Source organism: Pezoporus flaviventris, unplaced genomic scaffold (assembly GCF_033815535.1).
Source record: "Pezoporus flaviventris isolate CSIRO_AGI_PZ_B2104156 unplaced genomic scaffold, CSIRO_AGI_Pfla_v1 ptg000037l, whole genome shotgun sequence".
NCBI classification, from domain to species: Eukaryota; Metazoa; Chordata; class Aves; order Psittaciformes; family Psittacidae; genus Pezoporus; species Pezoporus flaviventris.
Genome location: NW_026892585.1, coordinates 17253204 through 17273523, shown reverse-complemented (window position 1 = coordinate 17273523; position 20320 = coordinate 17253204). Strand labels below are relative to the sequence as shown.

Sequence of the window (20320 nt, the reverse complement as noted above, 5' to 3'; positions counted from 1 at the left end):
TGTTAAAAAACCCAAAGCGCCACAGATTTTATCTTAATAAATGTACAAGTGATTAGATCTCAAATACAACATAGCTTCCTGCTATATCACTGGAGTGAAGCTCTTCCATTTTAGTCAAAACTATTCTATTTGTTCCTGCAATGATGATATAATCCCAGTAGAGCTTTACAGAGCGGTGCAGGGGATTTACTTGTAAATCTTTGATTCATTTCAGTAGATGATGCGTGGCTTTGAAATCCCTATGGCTAGTGTCAGCGTGTTGCCATGCAGATTACTGGGATGCCATGAGTTCAACATTATAAGATACCTGTGCTGAAGCTATGACTAACAGGGAGATTTAGGCAGCACGACACAGACATTTGCTTTCCAAAGCAAAAATAAGCGATCATTACTGTGTTGTGTTGGAAGGGATATGGCATTTCTTCAATCTGCCACTTGTCTGTGTACCAAAAACCTGTCACAAGAGTCTTGGCTGCGACATAACACCTGATCTATGGTATCCATCAGTCAGCAGCTGAGCATCATGCGAAACCCTTTGCAGTTAGTGACATGCCACAAAATGCCACTGCCTGTGACCTCACTTATCTGATCACTTCTGTTCTCTTGCGCATAATGTCTGGAAAAGTTATTAATAAGGATTTGATTTAAACTGATTACTCTGAAATTGGAAGTGTCCCCAGGTATGTTAAAAGAAAATAATGAAAAAAGACACACAGACATGAACTTAAAGTTCACTATAAAGTTCACCCCTTTCAGAAGTGTAACATAATACATGTTTTGACATGTTTCAGAAAGCATTTCAGGAAATTGCATTATGAAATGCCATGATTTAATTTTACTACCTAATGGAAAACAAACCCTCCTTTCATCCTGTCTTTAGTGGGCATGAGCATACTGTCCTTAGCTTAGCACTAAAGTCATCTTCGTTTAATCATTCATTTAACCTAAGCACACAAACCTCTTGCTTCAATCTCTCGAATGCATGAGTCCACAACCATCGGTCTCTGGGTATTGTGGGCTTTCACGAGTGTGGTGAGATCGCAGCAGTAGACTCGCTTTATCCTCTTGAGGTCTGGTTGGCAGTCGTTGGGCACATATTTGGAGCACTGCTTATGTACGTTCAACCCACAGTCTGCAAGCAAAATCAGCAAGGTTAATTAATCCTAATGCTGATAGGTCTTGTTTAACAATTTATTTCCTTGGGCCATATCAAGCAAGAGGCATAACTTCCCCATCAGTCAACAAAACTAGAATAAATAAAATGGAGATGATGAGAAAGATGAGCATGGAAATCTGTAAAAAACCTATGTGAGGCAAAGTGAGCTGTCAGAAAGCTGTAAAAACTTTGGATGTCCCTCACACCCATTTGTGCTGTCTGAGTCAGTTCACTGCCAGACACATAGCTCTAGGTGTTGCATTTGAACCCGTAGGTCTTAACTACTGGGTATTGTAGTTTAGCCTTTTATAAGATTAGCACAGTAATGATTGTTTTCTGCTGGTCAGCTTGTGGCTTAGTGCTGCTAATGGATGAAGGACCAAAAATTCATCTGAGCACTCAGACTGGGACAGTGCTTTGAGATGGAGTGCCTCCCTTCCCCGTTCCTGCAGTGTTGCATTTTGGCTGCCTTTGCCACATCAGCAGCCTTCCCATCCCTGTCTCATCACCTTACTGGTGACTAAAGTGTCCCCTATGTTTAGTCTGTAGGTCAGTTTAAGAATATAAAATGCTGTGAAAGGCACAATGTAAAAAAGTGATTCACTTTACAAATGGTTCTTGGTATTTTACTGCAGCGTCAAATCCTAATCTTGGTCACACTAGTAGGTTTCTATTAACTTAAAGATCACTGCTTCCCCTCCACAAATTGAATTTTTCTAATAGATTCAAATATTCATCCAAATGGATTTATAAGCCTTAGTAAAGCAAACACTAACACTGTGAGTTACATTATCTCACATAACTCTGATTCCTAATTTAATGGCTTCCCAGTCATGCCTATCACTGACAGTACCCTTTGGGATAACTTCACACAACTAATATCATCACTAGCAGGTTACTTACTATTTTTTCATGTAGATTTATTACCTGAGCTATTAAAAATGTAAACATGATACTATTCCTTGCAGCACATTTCAGTATTATTCTCTATAAAATATTAAATCGAGCAAAATAATATAATCACTACAAACACACCTACACACTTAATGGAATTGCATTGGTGTTTGTGTGTTTTTCCATACAGTTATTACTGCATAATACATTATTGTTCTGTGAAATCTAAACAAATGTGAGCAGCTGCAGTCAGGAGCCTCCCTGTATTGTTTTCAGTGCTGTTCTCCAAGCATGTAAAGTTAAATACAAATGCATCTGTCTACTTAGAGTTAAATGTTTGCAATTTAATGAGGGAGAGTGTTATGCTCCATACTAAATAAATAAGCCTTTTCATAAGTTTAATATTTTATGCATGTGAACAAAAACAGCGCTATGCATTAGTGAGGTAAGATTTTGCACATGTGTTTAAGATCAACTAGCTTGAAAAGCAAACGACTATTCCTCTTCCTCTTTTTTAATGTCCTCATATTCTTTGTGTTACCATTATTCATCTACAGGCAGACAAGACATAGCAGTAGCTGAGGCTGCACTTATTAAAACTGTGCATCTGTAAAAGGTATTTTGATCCTTCAAACTGTGGTCTGAATTTTATGTAACAACCAACTCCTCTACCCAAGACAGGCAGATGTTAGGACTGGATATGTTCAGCACCAATTTGAGATCAGGAATGCCTGGAGGTCAGGGCAGGGAGAGGTAAGACAGAAGCATATTCAGGTGAGACACGGAAGGGATTGAAGGTCCGTAGAAAGAATGAAACCCCATTTGCAGTGCACTGAATACTTTTCCTTGCTGCATCCAAAAGCCCATGATGTGATGATTATTGCACTTTATCAAGATGATTATTTTCCAAAAAAGAACAAACATTTCAAATAATTAAAGCACGATTAAAATTCTGATACAGTTATAGTGGCACCAGAAAACTAATCCTTCTATGAAAATGAAGGTTGCATTTTTTGCTTTCCCTCAAGGTGGGATTCTTCAGGCTTGAGGCAATGCATGGTATTTTAATAGGAAACAGGTGACAGTCTTTTTGCAGACAAAGGCACTTCTCGGCAATTGGTGGCAAAATGATGAGTTATGAAGCCTAGTTGCTGGCTGGGTCTGCCATTTCCAAGGCTTGTTTCTTAAGACATTCAGGGATAGCTTGACCATAAAGATCAATCCTTTATGGTTAAGTTATCAATAAAGATCAATACACCAAGGCACACACATGACCAAGGTACTACTGAAAGGATGTCATCCTCAGTGACCAGTGGCTTCATTTCTAAACCAGCTAATGGGGTGAATGACAACAGTCTAAGTTACACAGGAGGATTTCATGCCTTGTTCTGTAAAGTAATCCCTACCCTGCCTCCAGCAGGGAGTGCAGGCTGGGGGTGGGAGAGATGTCTGAGCATTTCAAGAGAATGACAGAAGATGTTGAAGGGCTACCTGAACACCTCACTCCCTGAGCGATGAGACCCCACATGAAGTTGGCACAGTATTCACACCAGTGTGGACCTCGAAACGTATGGACCTGTAATACAAACAGGAGGGGAAAAGAAGAAGAAATGGGGTCATTGTGAGGCAGATGGTCTGACAGATGGAACAGATGAAACAGATAAACAACAGAAGACTTGGGAGGAGTAAATCTTTAGCACACAGTGCCCCCACATCTTTCCAAAGTCGAGATGAAATAAACCACGGGAACAGAAATTTGCTTTGATCTTTAAGTTTATCTTTCAATAGGCTTAACATAACAGAGAACTGGGCTGTGTACAACATTGAAAACAAATCATTTCTGCTAGCTGACATTTTAGCTACAGCAAAGGGCAGGAAACCAGGTTTACTAGGCATAGGAGAAAAAAGTAAAACTAATAATCCAAGGAACTGCAGTCAGTGCTTTTATTTGAGTAGCTCAAACAAAACAGGAATGTTTCTGAGACTCAAATGCTCTTCAGTTGATCACTTGAAACTAGGGGACATGCAGTGATAGAAAGTCCCTTTGAATGCATCATGTTTTGGTTCCCCATAACCATGTGTGACCACAGATCTGGTGTGAGACCCATGTCCTAAGCGCACTGCTCATGTTTGAACACACTACGACTATGGTGTTACATGTGCATTTCGATGCAACAACACTGAAAAAAACTTGAGGTGATGGCTGTAAATATGTATCAGGGATGAATGATTTGTGCAGCCACTCCAGGCAGCAGTTGGGTAATGATCTTTGCACACTGGAACCCTTTAGTGGTAAAAGCAAATGATACTCTTCCCCACTCTAGTGAGTGAACTGAACTCGCAGAGGGAAAAGATGTCAGTAGGCTCTTTTTCAATAGACCAACTTTACTTTTTGCTACAGTCCAAACATAAGTAAATAAGGAGGAATAAAATGACCTGCGTGCTGACAGAGCCCACAGCTCCCTGGCCAGGTTTTGCATGCCACCACTGCTTACTCCACTGCTTTTCCAAGGCTACAGTGGAAGACTCTTTTATTTAAGATGCATGTTCTGGTAAAGTAAGCATTTCATTTTCATTGAAACCAAGAGTAAATAGTGAGGTCTACACCCGTGTGAATGGACATGGTATGAGCTAGTGCTGGCCAGAGACTTAACTGAGCTTAACAAAACATAAATCATGCACACTCTGGCTGCTAATGCTTTCTTTTCCTTCTCTCTGCTCTTGTTTACCCGTCGGGTGGATGGCTGAAAGGCCACTTCCACCCCCTGGGCTGGGGAGAGCTGCTCTTTTCTTTTCATAGACTTAAAAGAAATGGTCATTGCCCTTTTCAGGCAAACTGTGAAGTTTTAAGCCAAGCATTTGGCTTGCTAATATTTTGGCCCCATTTGTCTGCAGGATCACACCTATACAAGACTGTATTCTTTAATCCATTCCCCAAGAATGATTTTAATGCAGACCTCTCTTTCTGATTAAAGATAAAAATGTGAGCATGACCACAAACGACTCCTGACCAACTGCTCACAGTCAATAATTGAATTGCATGAATAAACTTAAAGCAATAGTAATTCTTCCTCCCTTATGATAGTAAAAGGTCAAAACTGGAATGTCTGACTGATCATATTTATTTTCTGAAATGGTATTTCACCCCTCAGAAAAATGTGTAGTCCTGGGAAGCAGCACTTTGCAGTAAAGTTTGAGATAGATTGATAGATACAGACACATACTTCTTTTGCATTTTATCTTGTTTTTCAGGGTGGGTAGCATGACTTTCAGACATGGCTTTTAGCGGGGGTAAGCATTCATACCTAACATCAGCTGATGACCTGAGTTTCAGGCATATGCTTTATGTGACCTTCAGTGGATGCAAAGCTATGAATACAAATAATTATGCCTGCATCTTTACCATTTTTAGACTGATAACCACATAATTAGTAGGTCTGCACCTGCGTTTAATTGTGGGTGAAAATCATCTGCTGTGGGAAGATCTCTAACTGTCTTCTGCTTTGCAGCAGTTTACAAAAGCCAACCTTGTGAGAGGAAGCTGTAAAAGCTCATTCAGGATTTTTAAAGCCACTGCATTTCACATTTAATGTCCATCACAGTTGCTAGGATATTTGGGGCCTACTTGCTCACTTTTCATAAAGCTTATTTCAGCTGATTTCACTGAGGCATATTTAGAAAATACCAGCTGATTATTCCTTGATCTCTGCTGTCATTAATGTGAAAGTCATCAGCGCTGGCTGAGGGCTCCACCTGAGAAGTGCTGACTGCACATCCTTCCCTTGTTCCCTTCTGCTTGGTGGCCCTCAAAGGTTTAGCTCTCTTTATTCATACACTTCAGTTTTTCACTGATCTGCATTTTAGCTCAAATGGCCAGTTCCCAGCTGAAATGTCCTGTGAAAAGCTAGTCTTGGTGGCTTCTGGTCAAGTTGAACAGGGAAATATTCACTATCTCTAAATGAAAAAGGGAGATCTTCAAAAGTTTTTAATAAAGGTGCAAAAAAATCTCTTAAGATGAAGTTTTGAACCAAGTCTCTTATGGCTTGCCATTAATTTTAAAGAAATAATGAGGAAATCTGTTATGAATGCAACACTAGAACGCAGCCCACAGCGTGCACGCAACACTTTTGAATGGTAAATAGGAATTTTGCCTGCAAGACTGGCCTCATTTCTATTTTAAACAAGGAGAAGAAGTAGCTGGTCTTAGGTCTGTGAGATGGGTTTTTAGATTTTGCCCCATCCTTTGTAACCACATCATTACAAATGGGCTGGGCTGAGGTGTTCTGGAAACGTGATGAAGATCTATTTATTACTGGTCCCTACCCCATTCTGCAGTCTCAGGAGACCTCTCTGTGTACACAGACCATGGGCTCAGGCTCCTTGGGCTACAGTTGATACATCATTCTGACTTTGAAAAGAATTTACAGGGAAGTATTTCTTCATGTAAGCCAAAACATGTTTCAGACTATACACTGTACTTCTCTTGTTCACTCTTTCATCTTCTTTCCACAATGTCTAACTCCTTCACTCTGTTCCCTTTCCAGCTCTTTCAATGAAAAATTTTTGCTTACATTCATCCTCTGCTCTCTGTGGGACAAATCCCATACTACACTGCGTGACTCTTATTGCCTTCCTGTGCTCTCACCTTGGCCCTTTGGCCATCTGATGCCTTTGCTTCCAAATAGCAGAATTCCCCCCTCATGCCATAGATGCTCTCTTGTTCATTTTTAGTTTGTCTGAGCCATTTTCACAGAGGAGAGAAACTGAGTCCAAAGTTAAGGAGTGCCAACGTATTGGAAAAAAAAAAGAATAATCCCTTAAAGCAAAATTGCAGAAACAAACTAAAACATTGCCTTCAATTGAAATGCATGGGTTTTATTGGTATTATATAGTGCTGGTTCTGAGATAAATTTTATTGTTTACGTGACCTGTGTTTGAAAACTTTTCTATTTGGTCCAAAGAAAACAAGTTTTTTTCATACTTTCACCTGAATATATGTACATATATACTCTCCTGTGGACACCTGCTGAACCTGAGCTGTTTGCAAGGCATAGCTGACTCTGCTGTTATTTTTGTCTAAATGCATACACATGATCTTCATGATGTCTGTAAAAATGCCTCACCCAAACCCTTTGTTTCCCAGAAGTAGTGTTGAACTGCAGTGATTAACACAAGGGGAATTTTATCCCAGAGTATCCTTTCTCCCAGCAGATCTTCTGACTTGTATGTAATCAGCTGCCTTTACACTGCTGGCCTGCCTGCAAATCTGATATGCCCACGCTATACTAGCAAACAGGCACAATACTGTGGTAAATGCATGTTATTCAGCTGCATTTGTCTCACTTATAGCAGCACAGAGGTCCTCTCATGGATTCTCAGCCTAGAGCAAACCGTATGGAGCATTCCCAAACTCCACGCTGCTGTCCTCATGCATGAGGCTGGCCTCACCACCAGCTGGGACCCCACTGAAGTTGTCAGGTAAAGCACAGCCCGATGACTGCTGGATCCTATCTGTAACAAGAAGCAGGAGGACCTTGTTTATCCGGTTAGGCTGACGCCCACAATGTTACAGAAATACCGGTGTGTTTGCTCTAAGCAGGGCTTCAGAGATTTATTCTCTTTTCTGAGTTATAGTGTGTCTATGCTGGCTTATGCGAAGTTGTCCCGCCAGACAGACGCCAGCTCCAAACCTAAATCCATGTGATTGCGTTGTACGCTCAGGATGAACCCAGCTTAACAAATCAGTCTGGTTACTGATCTTTTTTTTGTTCATTTGCCATGAGTAACTTGAAATTTGGAAGAGAGGCTGGATGAGGAAGCGGATGCTCAGAGGGGCATAATGTGGTACCCTCATGCTTCAAACTCCAACTCTCCTTTGTATTTTGTATTAGCTTGGAAAGGACAGAGGGAGAACTGTCCTTGCTCTGAATTAGTGCCTTGAGTCTACTTCTTTCTATTGTTCCTTCTCTCGTCCAGTAGGTAGGATCTTCACTGTATGATCTATAAAAATCTCATCAGCTTCGCTAAAAATGTGCCCTACAGTTTTAAGATTCTTCATGGCTAAAGGACAAGAGCTAAAAAGTATCTGTTCATGAAGAATTGCCTATGACAAGATTATGAGGGACACTGACGCATAACCTTTGTTCCTATGGAGTAAAATGAATGATACAATACACGTCAGTATTCACTTAAACATGGGGAAGACAACTCATTGAATGTCCGTTCTCTTTCAGATAAATCCCATATCATCATGGCCTGAGTGCTGTCAAAAGCCATTAAGAATTTTGCCCCAGGACCCATGAAGCCACTCTTCATGATTTCTTAACCCTTTAACGTAATGAATATATTAAAGATATCAGACATGAGTTTATCTGTCTTCTAAGTCTAAAAAATTCTACTTTAAGCTTCTATCCACATTTGTTGTTCTACAGTTTTTTTTTTTTTAATATATTCTTTGTTTTAATCCATGTTTTAGTACATTCCTCTGGAAAACTAACGGTATTTGCATAGTGAACGTATTTGTTCATGAAGTAAATGTAACACTTTTGACTTGCCTTTCTGGACAATGTTTCTTCCCTAAGTTTTTTATTGCCTTTACGAGGATAAAACAATAATTTTCTCCTGTCAAGCCTTTGAATACATATATACATGAATCATGTGATTTTCCAGTTGAACTATGACTCCTTTGAAACAGAAGGGAACAGAGACTATACAACAGCTAGATTGTGCAAACGCAAAGTTAACTGGGCACATGTCCAATTATAAATCAAAGCCAAAACAGGGGAATTTTGAAGAGGAAAGAATGCATGGGTCAAAGTGAAAAAAAGTCTCAGTCATGAGAAAATATTTTCTCGTTAAACTAAAATAGTTTTGATATTAAATGATAATGAGGGCAAAACCCAGAAAAAATGAAAACTGGTTTAATCAAGCAAGAAAACTCAGAGTATTTTCCTTATTTCCTTCAGTGCCAATCAGTGAGATAAATATTGGCTTTTCAGTAGACTGGGTCAAGGAGGGAGAATGAGAAGAAGGATGCTATTATTTGCTTTTCTCACTGATATTAAATTATTGATTTACCAACTACAGCAGAAGCACTGCAGAGGAGCTCAATGTCTGCACAGTGGAATACATAAAAAAAAAGAAGTGAAGCTCTTTTGCTAAACCAGGAAATCAGTGAAATCATTTTAATCAGCGCTTCTCCTATTTTTTTTTTTTGTTTTTTTGACAGGCCACAATAAATACCAGAAAATTCTCTTTCTGCTAATGAGTTGAATTATCCTGACCATGACCCAGATCAGCATCCTCAAGGAGCATTAAGTAAACTGAGGTTTCAAAGCTGATACGCATTCCTTTCTTGTCTTGCTACAGCCTCTTATTCTCTCTGTAACCACCCCGATAAGCATCAAACCACAATTTGACAGCATTAGATACAGTAACTGGCTGGCATACTCCGAAACCAGCACAGTCCTTTTGGCAAAACATTTTAGTACAAGCTGCCTGGAAGGTCTGTTTCCAAAGCTGAGCCACTTCCCTGCTGCAGCATGCCAGACACAGCACTTGGGGCAAAAAGCCCCTAGAATCTGATTTTGTATGTATAAGACAGTCAAAAGATGATCCATTTAAGCATACCTGTGTATGTCCAGCTATTTGGTTTAGTTTGACAAGCAAACACAAGCTCAGATACTATAGCTCAGTGGGACTCCGAGGGCATTTCCTTAGCATATGGTGGTGGAACAAAAGCTAGGAAACAATACCACTGCTGTGCTCCGCTTTATTGTTGGGGAGCACCCCAGCTCCCTCAACTTCTGAAAACAGAAACAATCAAAATGTTTGCAGGTAAAATGCTACCGGCTTCTGACAATTGCTAGGTTTTGAAAAGGGGCCCTTTTCTCATGTGAAAATAGTTACACTTTAAAACTATCAATATGAAGTACTTTGTTTCTGAACAATAAAGAAAGAAGAAGCTGGGCAAAAAGAGCTAAAATGCCAGTCAAGTAGTGAAATGAGTAGCAAATCTGTTAGTTGGATTAAATATGTAAAGACATATTAAGAATGCAGTCAAGGGGACTTAAAGCAGAAAGAAAAATGATTTTTTTCAACACTTTTCTCAGAGCTAATATAGATGGGTGCGTGAAAACCCCATCATAGTAAAATCCAAATGTGAGGCATCTAAACAGAACTTTTTAGCCAAAAATAGGAAGTTGTGCTTACCTTAAAATTGTGTGCTTTTTCATAGTTGAAGTGGTTGTCGTTTTGGGTTAAGGCTGCTCTTCTGACCAAGGAGGTGATCTGTGAATAGGCAAAGAGTTTCAGAGGTTGCCACAAAAGTGCCCCCTTGACTCCCACCTTCACCCCCAGGGCTACGGCCAGGAGCTCTTGGCGCTTCCTTGCTCGCTTTGACTTGTGAACAACAGCACAGTTTTTCTCATTTTCCAGCCACAGATCCTCTGAGAACATAGCACTGGGATCCCAAATCTTTTCCCTGTCTTCCTCGGCGCCGGGGAGCCTGACTGTAGTCAGTACAGCACAGTTTGTCCAACTGCTTCTGATGTTAGACAGCAGATTTGAAGCAGCTGCAGCCCATTCTGCTGAGACCTCTGGCATGTGACTTGAATGGGCTGTCTTGTGGGACGGAAGGAGCTTCTGCATCTGAATAAGTAACGGCCTGTGCCGTGCGATTTCTTAAGGCAGATGTGTGCCTTGAACAATAGCCCGAATTCATACAAGGAGCAACTTTCCTCCCCACCTCCCCTCCCCGAGTGGTGGTCTCCAGCTAGGTGCTGCCAAAATACAGGCTGGGGGGGGGGGATGACAACGTTACAGCTTCACACCCAAAGGCATTTCCAGCGACAGATCACTTCAACTCCGCAGTGTGTTAAAAATGAAGAGACAAACAAAAAGCCCCAGGAAGCCCACAGAAATGAATCCAATGCTGCATCCAATTACACTCAGACTTATCAGCCAGCAGTCTGCATGCCAGCAGATTAAGCCCTTAAAACCATGATGACTGTTTAATCTTATAGGGCTAAAAAATCTTTTCTTTTCCCTTTACTTTTCATATCCTATACAAGGGGAAAAATCCAGCAGCACTCCAAGTATTAACAGCACTTTTATGCCATGTTTTAAACTACAGCATTTTCTCAGTGTGCACTTGCCAGCAAGCAGCCAGCTCACTGTCAGGGAAAGTTGAAGGCCCAGCAGGTCAGGAAGCCCCTGAGCCCTGGGCAGCGCCCAAGAGAAGGCAGCGGGGGAGCTTCACATGGATTGGAGAAGCCCATGTGCACAGCCCTGTTTGCAGAATGGGGTCTGCAAGGTAGCAAGAGCAGTTGTCCTTTGCTCTGGTTATGTGCTCTATAGATTTGGGGGTAGGGGTTAGGGGAGAAACTGATTTCTAATTAAAGCCCTGAGACAGGAGGAATCTGGACCCTGACCAGTCTGCACTACAGCTTTTGGTGTTACTCTGGTCACCTGATTTCACTTCTTTATGGGCAGATAGTTCCCCATCCCAGGACATAGAAGATGGGTGAGACTGAGCATCCCATGGGAAGCACATTCAGTGCCCCCACCCTGCCAGCTCCCCTCTCCTGCTCCCTTAGTGAGTATGCCCATTCTCCACCCGTAAGAGGAAGACAGGGGTTACCTCCTCAGCAGAGCACTCTGAAGTTTAATTCTCTAACGTGTGCCTAATGGTCGAGATGCTGCGACAGGGCAAAGTACGGGGTCACCAATGCTTCTGGGAAAACTGTGTCTTTGAAACAGAGACACTAAGGACCATATCAGCCTTTTAGAGTCTGCCCCGTTTCAACTTACCCAGAAAATACGTGAAATTAAAGTATGTAATTCACTTATGCTAACTTGCTGAGTTGAACTTGACTCTACATTTTACCTCAGGCTGAAAAGTCAGAAGGTTCACCTAATTCACTTACTCCACCATATAGACTGCCTGCTCTTAGTAAAAGCGATGTTTTCCTGATTTGAAAGCCCATGGGGACAGATGGTTGGCTGTCAGTAACATCAGGCCATGCAATTTCATATAGTGCCCTACTTAGGGTTTTCAAGAAGTTGTGCAACCTGCAAAATCAGCTTCTAGGCTATAAAACGATGCACTTAGTTCTATGTATAGTGCACTAAATTTGTTTCATTTCCAGGTAACTCACAGCAGCTCTTTTTATGAGCTCCCATCTCCAAAGCTTCTGCTCCCTGGCAGGGAAGACTTTCTACACAACACCATTGCTTTCCAAGCATTTGCTGCCCGGCCTTTCCACAGGGCTTGGCAGTGTTACCTGACCACTGTGACAACTGGTTGTGATGTTATGTATGAAGATTGCTCTGCCTGGATAAAATCCCTGCTGCTCTTCCCATATGTCCTCCCAGTCGTGAGTCCTGATTTCTGCTAGCTCAGGAGCTTTCCAGCAGAAAAAGAAAGACTGTTGCTCCCCATCTCTCTCTCAGTGTATATCAAGAGATAAGGAGCACTGGCTTTAGAGATCTCTCTGACTCCAAAGGCTTCGATTTGGTCCACCACAAAGGATACTTTAGAGCAGCTTGAAGTTCTTACCACACTCCAATTTCTTTCCCCAGTACCATTTAAAATGTATTTATATTTGCCAGGAACAAAATCTCCAAACTAGCTCTGAGTTGTTAAGATATCTCTGCAGTTGTAGCATCTAAATCCTTGTATATACATAAGCTACTTTCTCTCTGACTTCCAGCATAACAGATTCAAAGTCAGAGAGAGGTTTGCTTTCCTAATAATGCTCTAATATTTGCACTTATGCCACTAGACTGATTAAAATCCCATTATATAACCAACGTATATTACGTAATGTGGCAGATTGGATACTCGAACTTCAGGCTTATGATGATACATTTTGGAATTTCTAAACTATTTTTGGAATATCAGTGTCATCCTGAGATCAGACGTTCAGTACTATACTTAATGGAAACTCTGAGTGTTCACACAGAAGCATTAAACTTAATAGACTTGGACGAGGGCAACTCAGCCAAACCAGTTCATATGACTAAGGCAGATCAGTATTTACTGTTTATCATATATGAAATTATCCCCTAGATTGCTTTTTCTGCCTTGCTTGGGCCCTGTTTAGATAGCTGTTTAATGGGATCCCTTGCAAACACAGGATGTGTACAGAAAGCCACAGTGAGTGCTTCCTCTTGAGAAGCTTAATCATACGACTGGAAGAGGGTAGATTGAGATTAGATATTAGGAAAAATTTCTTCCCTGTTTTGGATGGTGAGGCACTGGCACAGGTTGCCCAGAGAAGCTGTGGCTGCCCCATCCCTGGCAGCGTTCAAGGCCAGGTTGGACAGATTTTGGAGCAACCTGCTCTAGCGGAAGGTGTCCCTGCCCGTGGTAGGGGGTTGGAACTGGATGAGCTTTAAGGTCCCTTCCAACCCTAAACATTCTATGATTCTATACAAAGCCCTACCAGGTTTGGTGTCTAAAATGTTGCTGTAAAACTGAGATGAGCTGTACCACATATATAACCCCTTCCCTCTCTAAATACAATGTAAACAGCAGCAATGACAAATTCTCCGCAGCAACCAGCTCCAATGTACTTATGCCATAGGCCAACCCTAGTGCTCTCCTTTATCCATCTTCTTCTTCTGAATACAAAATTTACTGCATGTGGTGTCAACTCACTTAAAGAGCATCTCTTGATCAAGTTAGCAAGTTAGCCTGCAGCTAAAGAGAAGAATACCAGTCGCTAAAAATATTATTGCTGGTTGTCACTGAATGTCTAAGCTAGTGAAGGCTGAAAGGCAAATATGGGTTGCCTACATTTTCAGACCAAAGTATTTCTGCATAACGTATGATTCTAATTTACTAGTCTCTGTAAAACACATGCACGGCGTAGCAAATTGGGCATTTACAGCAAAATAAATGTCACTGAACCAGAATAATAAAAATAAAGTGGGGGGAGAAGGGCAACTCAGCTGTTGGCCACTTCCAGCATTCCTTCACAGAGTGAGCTGAACCACACCATTGTCTCTCCCCTCAAAGACTGGCGTCTTGTTTGCTAACAAAGGCCTCGGGGGTTGGAAAGAACAAATTGCAGTATGAAAAGCTTTTGGTTTTGTACATGTGGCATGATTTCTGTTGTAGTTGTGTGGGCAGCACTGAGAACTCATTGGAAGCAAGCCATGGGGGATCTTCGCATGCTGCCCAGCTCCTCCATGCCAGTGTCACCATGGCAGGAAAAGATGCTGGAGAAGCAATGGCTCTTCTCCTGCAGCCACTGCTGTGCCTGCCCAGGTCTGGCAGGGAAGGAGTATTAAATAGCATGTCTTGGCTCACTGCTTTACCTGCCAAAGGGCACAACTATTGCAGATGGGAGCAGCATGTGCATGTCTCCTTGGACAACATCACAAGCAAAAGGGAGCTTGCTCCATGATCATAGAATCATAGAATCATAGAATGGTTAGGGTTGGAAAGGACCTTTAGATCCTCTAGTTCTAACTCCCCTGTCATGGGCAGGGACACCTCATGCTAAACCATATCACCCAAGGCCTTGTCCAACCTGGTCTTGAACACTGCCAGGGATGGAGCATTCACAACCTCCCTGGGCAACCCATTCCAGTGCCTCACCACCCTAACAGGAAAGAATTTCCTCCTTATATCCAATGTAAACTTCCTCTGTTTAAGTTTTAACCCCTCACCCCTTGCGAGGCATTCTGACAAATCAGTGACTGCTCACTAACTAAATACACATAACACTGCACATAGATACAGTCACAGGTCAAAGAGAGGCCTGTTTCCTTGCAGGCACGGCGTACTCGGTAATCTGCCAGACAGGTTATGCAAACACACCGTGGAGATGACACATGATGCAGGAATCTCCCAGCTATCGGTATTTTCCCTGTTTTCTCCCACGAGCTCTTCCCACAATGTACTCAGGAGACAATGCCAAAGAAGAAGCTGTCTCTTAGGAAAACACAGAGCACAGAGGGGAAATGGTGGCGGAGGCTGGTCAGATAAAGGCCTTTGCAATACCACAGTGCCTCCAGCCTATGCCTCCCACTGCCAGTAAAAGGCTTCTGTGCTGCTGAAACAGTGGGAGGAAACAAACTCCAAGCAGAAAACGCAGTGTACATGAAGCAGAGCACAACGCCTGCAGAGTGGCACTTGCCAACCTGACCTTGCAAACCCCATTTTCCTAAGAAACCCTTCCTCTGGCGGGAAGGCTCTTGACATCAATTAGGTGAACGGAGACTGCAGAGGTGAGCAGGGCCAGGAAGCTTTCGCCAGGACTTCTCCAGTCTTGCCCACCGAAAACCCAACAGTCTCTTGTTCCCAGCACAAAACTTCCTTTTAGGTGAGCTGGTGCTCAGTAAACTGTACACTGTCATTAAAAACAACATAACAGCTGGTTTTTTTTTAAATGGATTAAGACATAACTATGATTTTGACTTTTACTCCACTGAGTTTCAACTTTATTTTTTTAATAACCACCTCATACTCTGCAAATCGTGAGTCTGAGGAGCTACCAAAAACATGCATAAGTGCTTGCGGCAACAGGTTATCTACACTGAGCTCCTATTCTGGAGAGCCATCACCACCAATCACACTTATCTTTTGAGGATAACCCATTTTTGAGCAACAGGAACTGCCCATTTAGGAGGACTCCTGCAGTAAATGCTCTGTAGCTAAAGTTATTAAATTTTAACCTTGACTTTTAACCTCTCCTATACCAATGTGATTGACTGTTTATTAGCTTCACAGTGACCAGCTCACATTTATACATACTTCTTTCTGATACAGTATTTGGTCCCCCCTCCTGATGATAAAAGACAGAATTTACCCACAGCAAATGGAAACATAATCTCCCTTAAACTTCAGATCCTCATTCTAAATCCTCCTCAAAAAGATTTTTCGGTATTCATCATCATTATTTTTCCCAAAACGATGTAGTGAACCAAAAGGTTAAATGCTGTAGAATCAGCAATGCACTGGTGAGACTACTATTAAAAATAGTAGTTGCTGTAAGCCTCTTATAGAGTATTAATATAATAAACTATTGTCTATTTTAGAACAACAACTGGAGGTTACATTGAGTGGTATGCAATGACACAGTCATCTCCAACTAAAAAATAACGGGTGGACTAAAACCTTTCGTGATGTCAGGCAACTGTATCATTTAATGTGCTGTGTATTTCACATCCACCACTGTATTTAATGTGCCTGAAATAGTATTTTGATTTCTTATTTTTATGAACTATTATAAATATGCATTGTCTTATAAATGCAATGTCAGTATCAAGGAAGAACTAGTCTAGAATTAAGGGAAGGATCTAGGTATAGTATGAACTAATTCAGCAATTCCCTCAAATAACCCTGTAGAGATTAACATGGTAGCAGCAGGTCTAGCCTATTGGTTGCCTTGACTTCCTTTCCTCCCACTCTCCCTTTTATCCTTCCCAATCCATCTCCATACTTGTCAAGGTTATTAATGACATTTTCCTGGCGAAGTTCATGATCCTCTCTTCTGTGCTTAATATTCATGACCCAAATGGCAGCAGAGGAATGCTAAGCAGGGTGGATGAGAGCAGAGCTGGACACCACTGCCATTGTGGCTGCCACAGCAGAAGAGAAACACCAGGTCCCCTGCGGTAGGGCTGGCAGGAAACACTTCATCTGCAAATAGGACTTTATCAGGGAAACTGCACCGAATTTACTTCTGAATTACTTCTTGTTCTCTGTGTGGATACAACAGGCAGTTGACTGCAATGCATGTGAATGAGTTCTGTTATCACACTTCTAAATGACAGTGTGCCTATAATAACATCTGGTCCGTAGGCAAACAAAAATTCAAACAACTTTTATCCTGATATTTGTAAAAAAATCAGCAGTGATCCCACTATTCTGTCAATGAAGTTGCTTTTGCTGGCAATAAAACAGAGTATTTTTCTAACGATATAGCCATTTAAGGATAGGATGGATGGATGGATGGATGGATGGATGGATGGATGGATGGATGGATGGATGGCAGATGTCTGATCTAAAACAGTAACCCAGACTCTCTTTATAACCAAAGGAGAAAAAACAGAAACCTCCAGACAGTGATTCATCCTTTTATATGACAGATCAAGTTTAAAATGGGTGAGCACGCATTGCCTCCTTGCAGCACTCTTATGGATCTTACAAAGAAATTAGATGACTCAAATAGAAACAGATAGCTTACTTTAAGATATCAAAAATTAGCTAAGATTAATGTCTCTCCGAAGTTTTTTCTATTTCTATTATATATTCAGTATAAATTAAATAAGGGATTGTTTATTTCATCAGCTTCAAATATACCTATAAGTAATTAATAATTGTATTTTGCTTTGGTTATCAGTACTTCCCATACTTCAGACCTGGCTAAGACTCATGCTCTGGCAACATGGAATACCTGGTTTACCGTATAATTTGTTACACTGCATGTACTTCTATAGGTTTATCTGGGCTCATGGGATGAACTTGCACAAGAAGTAGAACTATAGTGAAATCAGTTTGTAATTAATACAGATTTCTGATGCTGACTATATAGGTAGCCAGTATTTCGACATTTCACCCACAGAGGAAATAGCCTAGCAACGTAATGAACTTAATAGGATATACAGTGGCCTTTCTGAATGAGAAGTGACTCATGCTCTCTGCAATATATGGGACTATTGGGCAAGAGACAGAGATTTAAAAAAATATCCTAAACATCATAGTTTTCACCCAAACCCCAGTGGGTGCTGGCCCAGCACTGTGTAAGCTATACATGTATATGATGTGTTCATCTTTTTATGTTTTTGCTATGAAGCTTCTGCTTTCTGAAGAAATAGCACTTTGTTTAGGAAAGCTAGCTTGCCATTGATCAAAACTGTCATTGCCCTGCATGGAGACTGCAGAGCTTGAACTAGAGCCAAACCTGCTGAGCTACCAGAATGAACTGGAGCAGTTAATGTGCTTACTTCCTGATCTGGGACGAGAGAGGAAGGCAAGAATGTCCCCAGTAAGAAAGGTGATGCCTCCAAGTGCTGCACAGCACCCTTGAAAGGACGGGAATGGGGCTAGGAGCACCGTAAATGCAGCAGTCCTGCCCTCGGGGCACTTTCAGCTGGCTCTGTGGCGTTGTCATTAACCATAACTGCTTGTGCACTGAAGGAGCTGGTTGGGTGCCACGCTCAATCACAGGGTTAAACTGAAGACCATGTTTTGTGAGAGTGCATTAGGTCTGTTTCGTGTCAGGACAGCAAATGAATGAGCTCGATAATAAAACCCAGTGCTATAGCCGGTGGGCATAAGGCCTGCATGTTTGACTGTATGCCTCATTACACACCTCAACACACACATGGAGCACTGTACACAAACACCTACATCCTCATATTCGGGATAATTCTCATTTCTCTGCCTCAAACACTACTACACCCTACAGGCAGGTACTACCCCAAAGCAATACAGTAACCAGCTATCTGCTCTGTACACAGTAAAACTTAACACAACAAATATAAATACATACATACAAAAAATAAACCACATAAATTTCTTTTTTTTTTTTTCTCTTCTCACTTCAAGTTTTGATATCCTGTGCTGGTGGGAGTAAAATTCTGCCAGAGTGAGACCAATTCAACCCTGCAGCATATGCTCCAGGCTGAATCTTATGGACCATAGTCAGAGTTTCTGTTCGTACAGAGAAACAAAAACCCTCCCCTCCTCGGACTGTGACAAAACATGGAGAAAAATTGGCTTCAGGAAAGTTTCCCAGAAACCACAGACTCAGACAGCAATGGGATTTATGTTTAGAGCCAGTAACCACTCAGCAGAGCCAGCTGATCTCGGGGTTGGGGGGGGGCTTTAAAGCAACACCAAGAAAACTGCCAGAATGTAAAGTATGCTGTGGAAGTCTTGGGAACCAACAGCAGTGCCCTAAGTTTTGCTCCAGCTCAAGAGAGCTTAAAACAAGGGAATCTAATGTGAGTTAAAGAAGACATTTATGTAAGTGAAAGAGAACAAATAATTTTTGAACCGGCAATTCATGAACCAGTGATCATCTTGTCTAAAGTACAATGGAAATCTATACAATTGTTCCTGGACAGTAACTGCTCAGGAGCGGAGTTTCAATGGCGTGATGCTCTGTTCATTTAACACTCACAGGGACGTGGGAATAATAAGCAATTGGAAGGGAGGACAGTGCAATCGAGCATCAAGCATGCAAAGCATCAAGCAGGCATCAAGCAGCAAACAGGATTTTTTCCCAGTTTTGGCAGTTTCTGTGTGGTGTGAAAGAACTGTAAAGCTTTTCAAACTTATAAACAGTGTGACTGAGTTACACTGCTGCTCAGCAGGCAGGGCACTTGGTAAAATGCACAATAAACGACCTAGAAGTGTAGGCATGTGTTTTCCATCATCAGTAATATTTCTGTCCCCTTTTACTGCAGCATCTTGCGACTTCTTCCTGTAAAAACACATAAACTAGGTAGACAATCAACGGTGAAAGGAATTATTCATGTCATTTAGGACACAAAGTAGGAAATTAGCAAACAAGAACAGAAGTTTTCAGTTTGAAAGAATACTTTTTAACAAGCCTGAGCCATTGTACGTTACAAAAAATACTGTACTTTATGTCTATGAACTTCTATTTTGGTATCCTTTCTGAGCTGCATGGCAAAAAAAAGAGAGAGGGCAATAGGGAACCATTTTCCATGTGCGTAAGAGGAACTGTGGAATGGAAGGGATCACTGAGCCAGCCATGGCTGTCTTAACGGCTTGTCTGAGCTAAGATGTATGTCCATGAATGCCTCTGCATCCCAGAATGTGCTCCCCTGAGATGGGAGCATGCAGTGTTTACAGCTTACCCATTTATGAAGTATGTGCTTCTGTCCCATCAAGCTTCAAGGAATGTCACCCTGTCCATGAGAGACAGGGTCAAATCCCGGACTGTCATCCCAAAAGAAATATGACCCTTGTTACATCTCTGACTAATGGCTCCAGTGCAGGAATCCATGCAAACAAAAGTGATGTGGTGTTAAAGAAAAGATAGGAGGGTGTGTACTCAGCTATGATCATTACCTATTTCATTATATGTGTGAACTTTACCACATATTTCATGTTTCCCCTTAGAAAGGTTTCTATCAGCTTCTGTTCTCCTTATGGACCCAGCACAGAAAAAGAATAGCTGGGACAGGACTAGTACCACTTGTTGAAAAGTAGAAAGCTACCTGCGGGAATGGGCAATTTCATCCTGTGGAGTATGTACCCTCCTCCAACTTACCATGCAGACA

The 20320-nt window shown here is 41.6% G+C and overlaps 1 protein-coding gene across 3 annotated transcripts in view; it reads right to left on the bottom strand.

Annotated features, from left to right (window-relative positions):
• The window catches only part of CHN2 (chimerin 2), a 166209-nt gene that overhangs the window by 14822 nt on the left and 131067 nt on the right, over positions 1-20320 (bottom strand). For all 3 annotated transcript variants that reach the window (XM_061464862.1, XM_061464863.1, XM_061464864.1), the window contains 3 exons: positions 10262-10339; positions 3542-3626; positions 959-1132 (listed from right to left, as the gene is read on the bottom strand). In XM_061464862.1, the coding sequence (XP_061320846.1) occupies positions 959-1132; positions 3542-3626; positions 10262-10339 (337 nt within the window). The remainder of the gene's footprint in view (positions 1-958; positions 1133-3541; positions 3627-10261; positions 10340-20320) is intronic.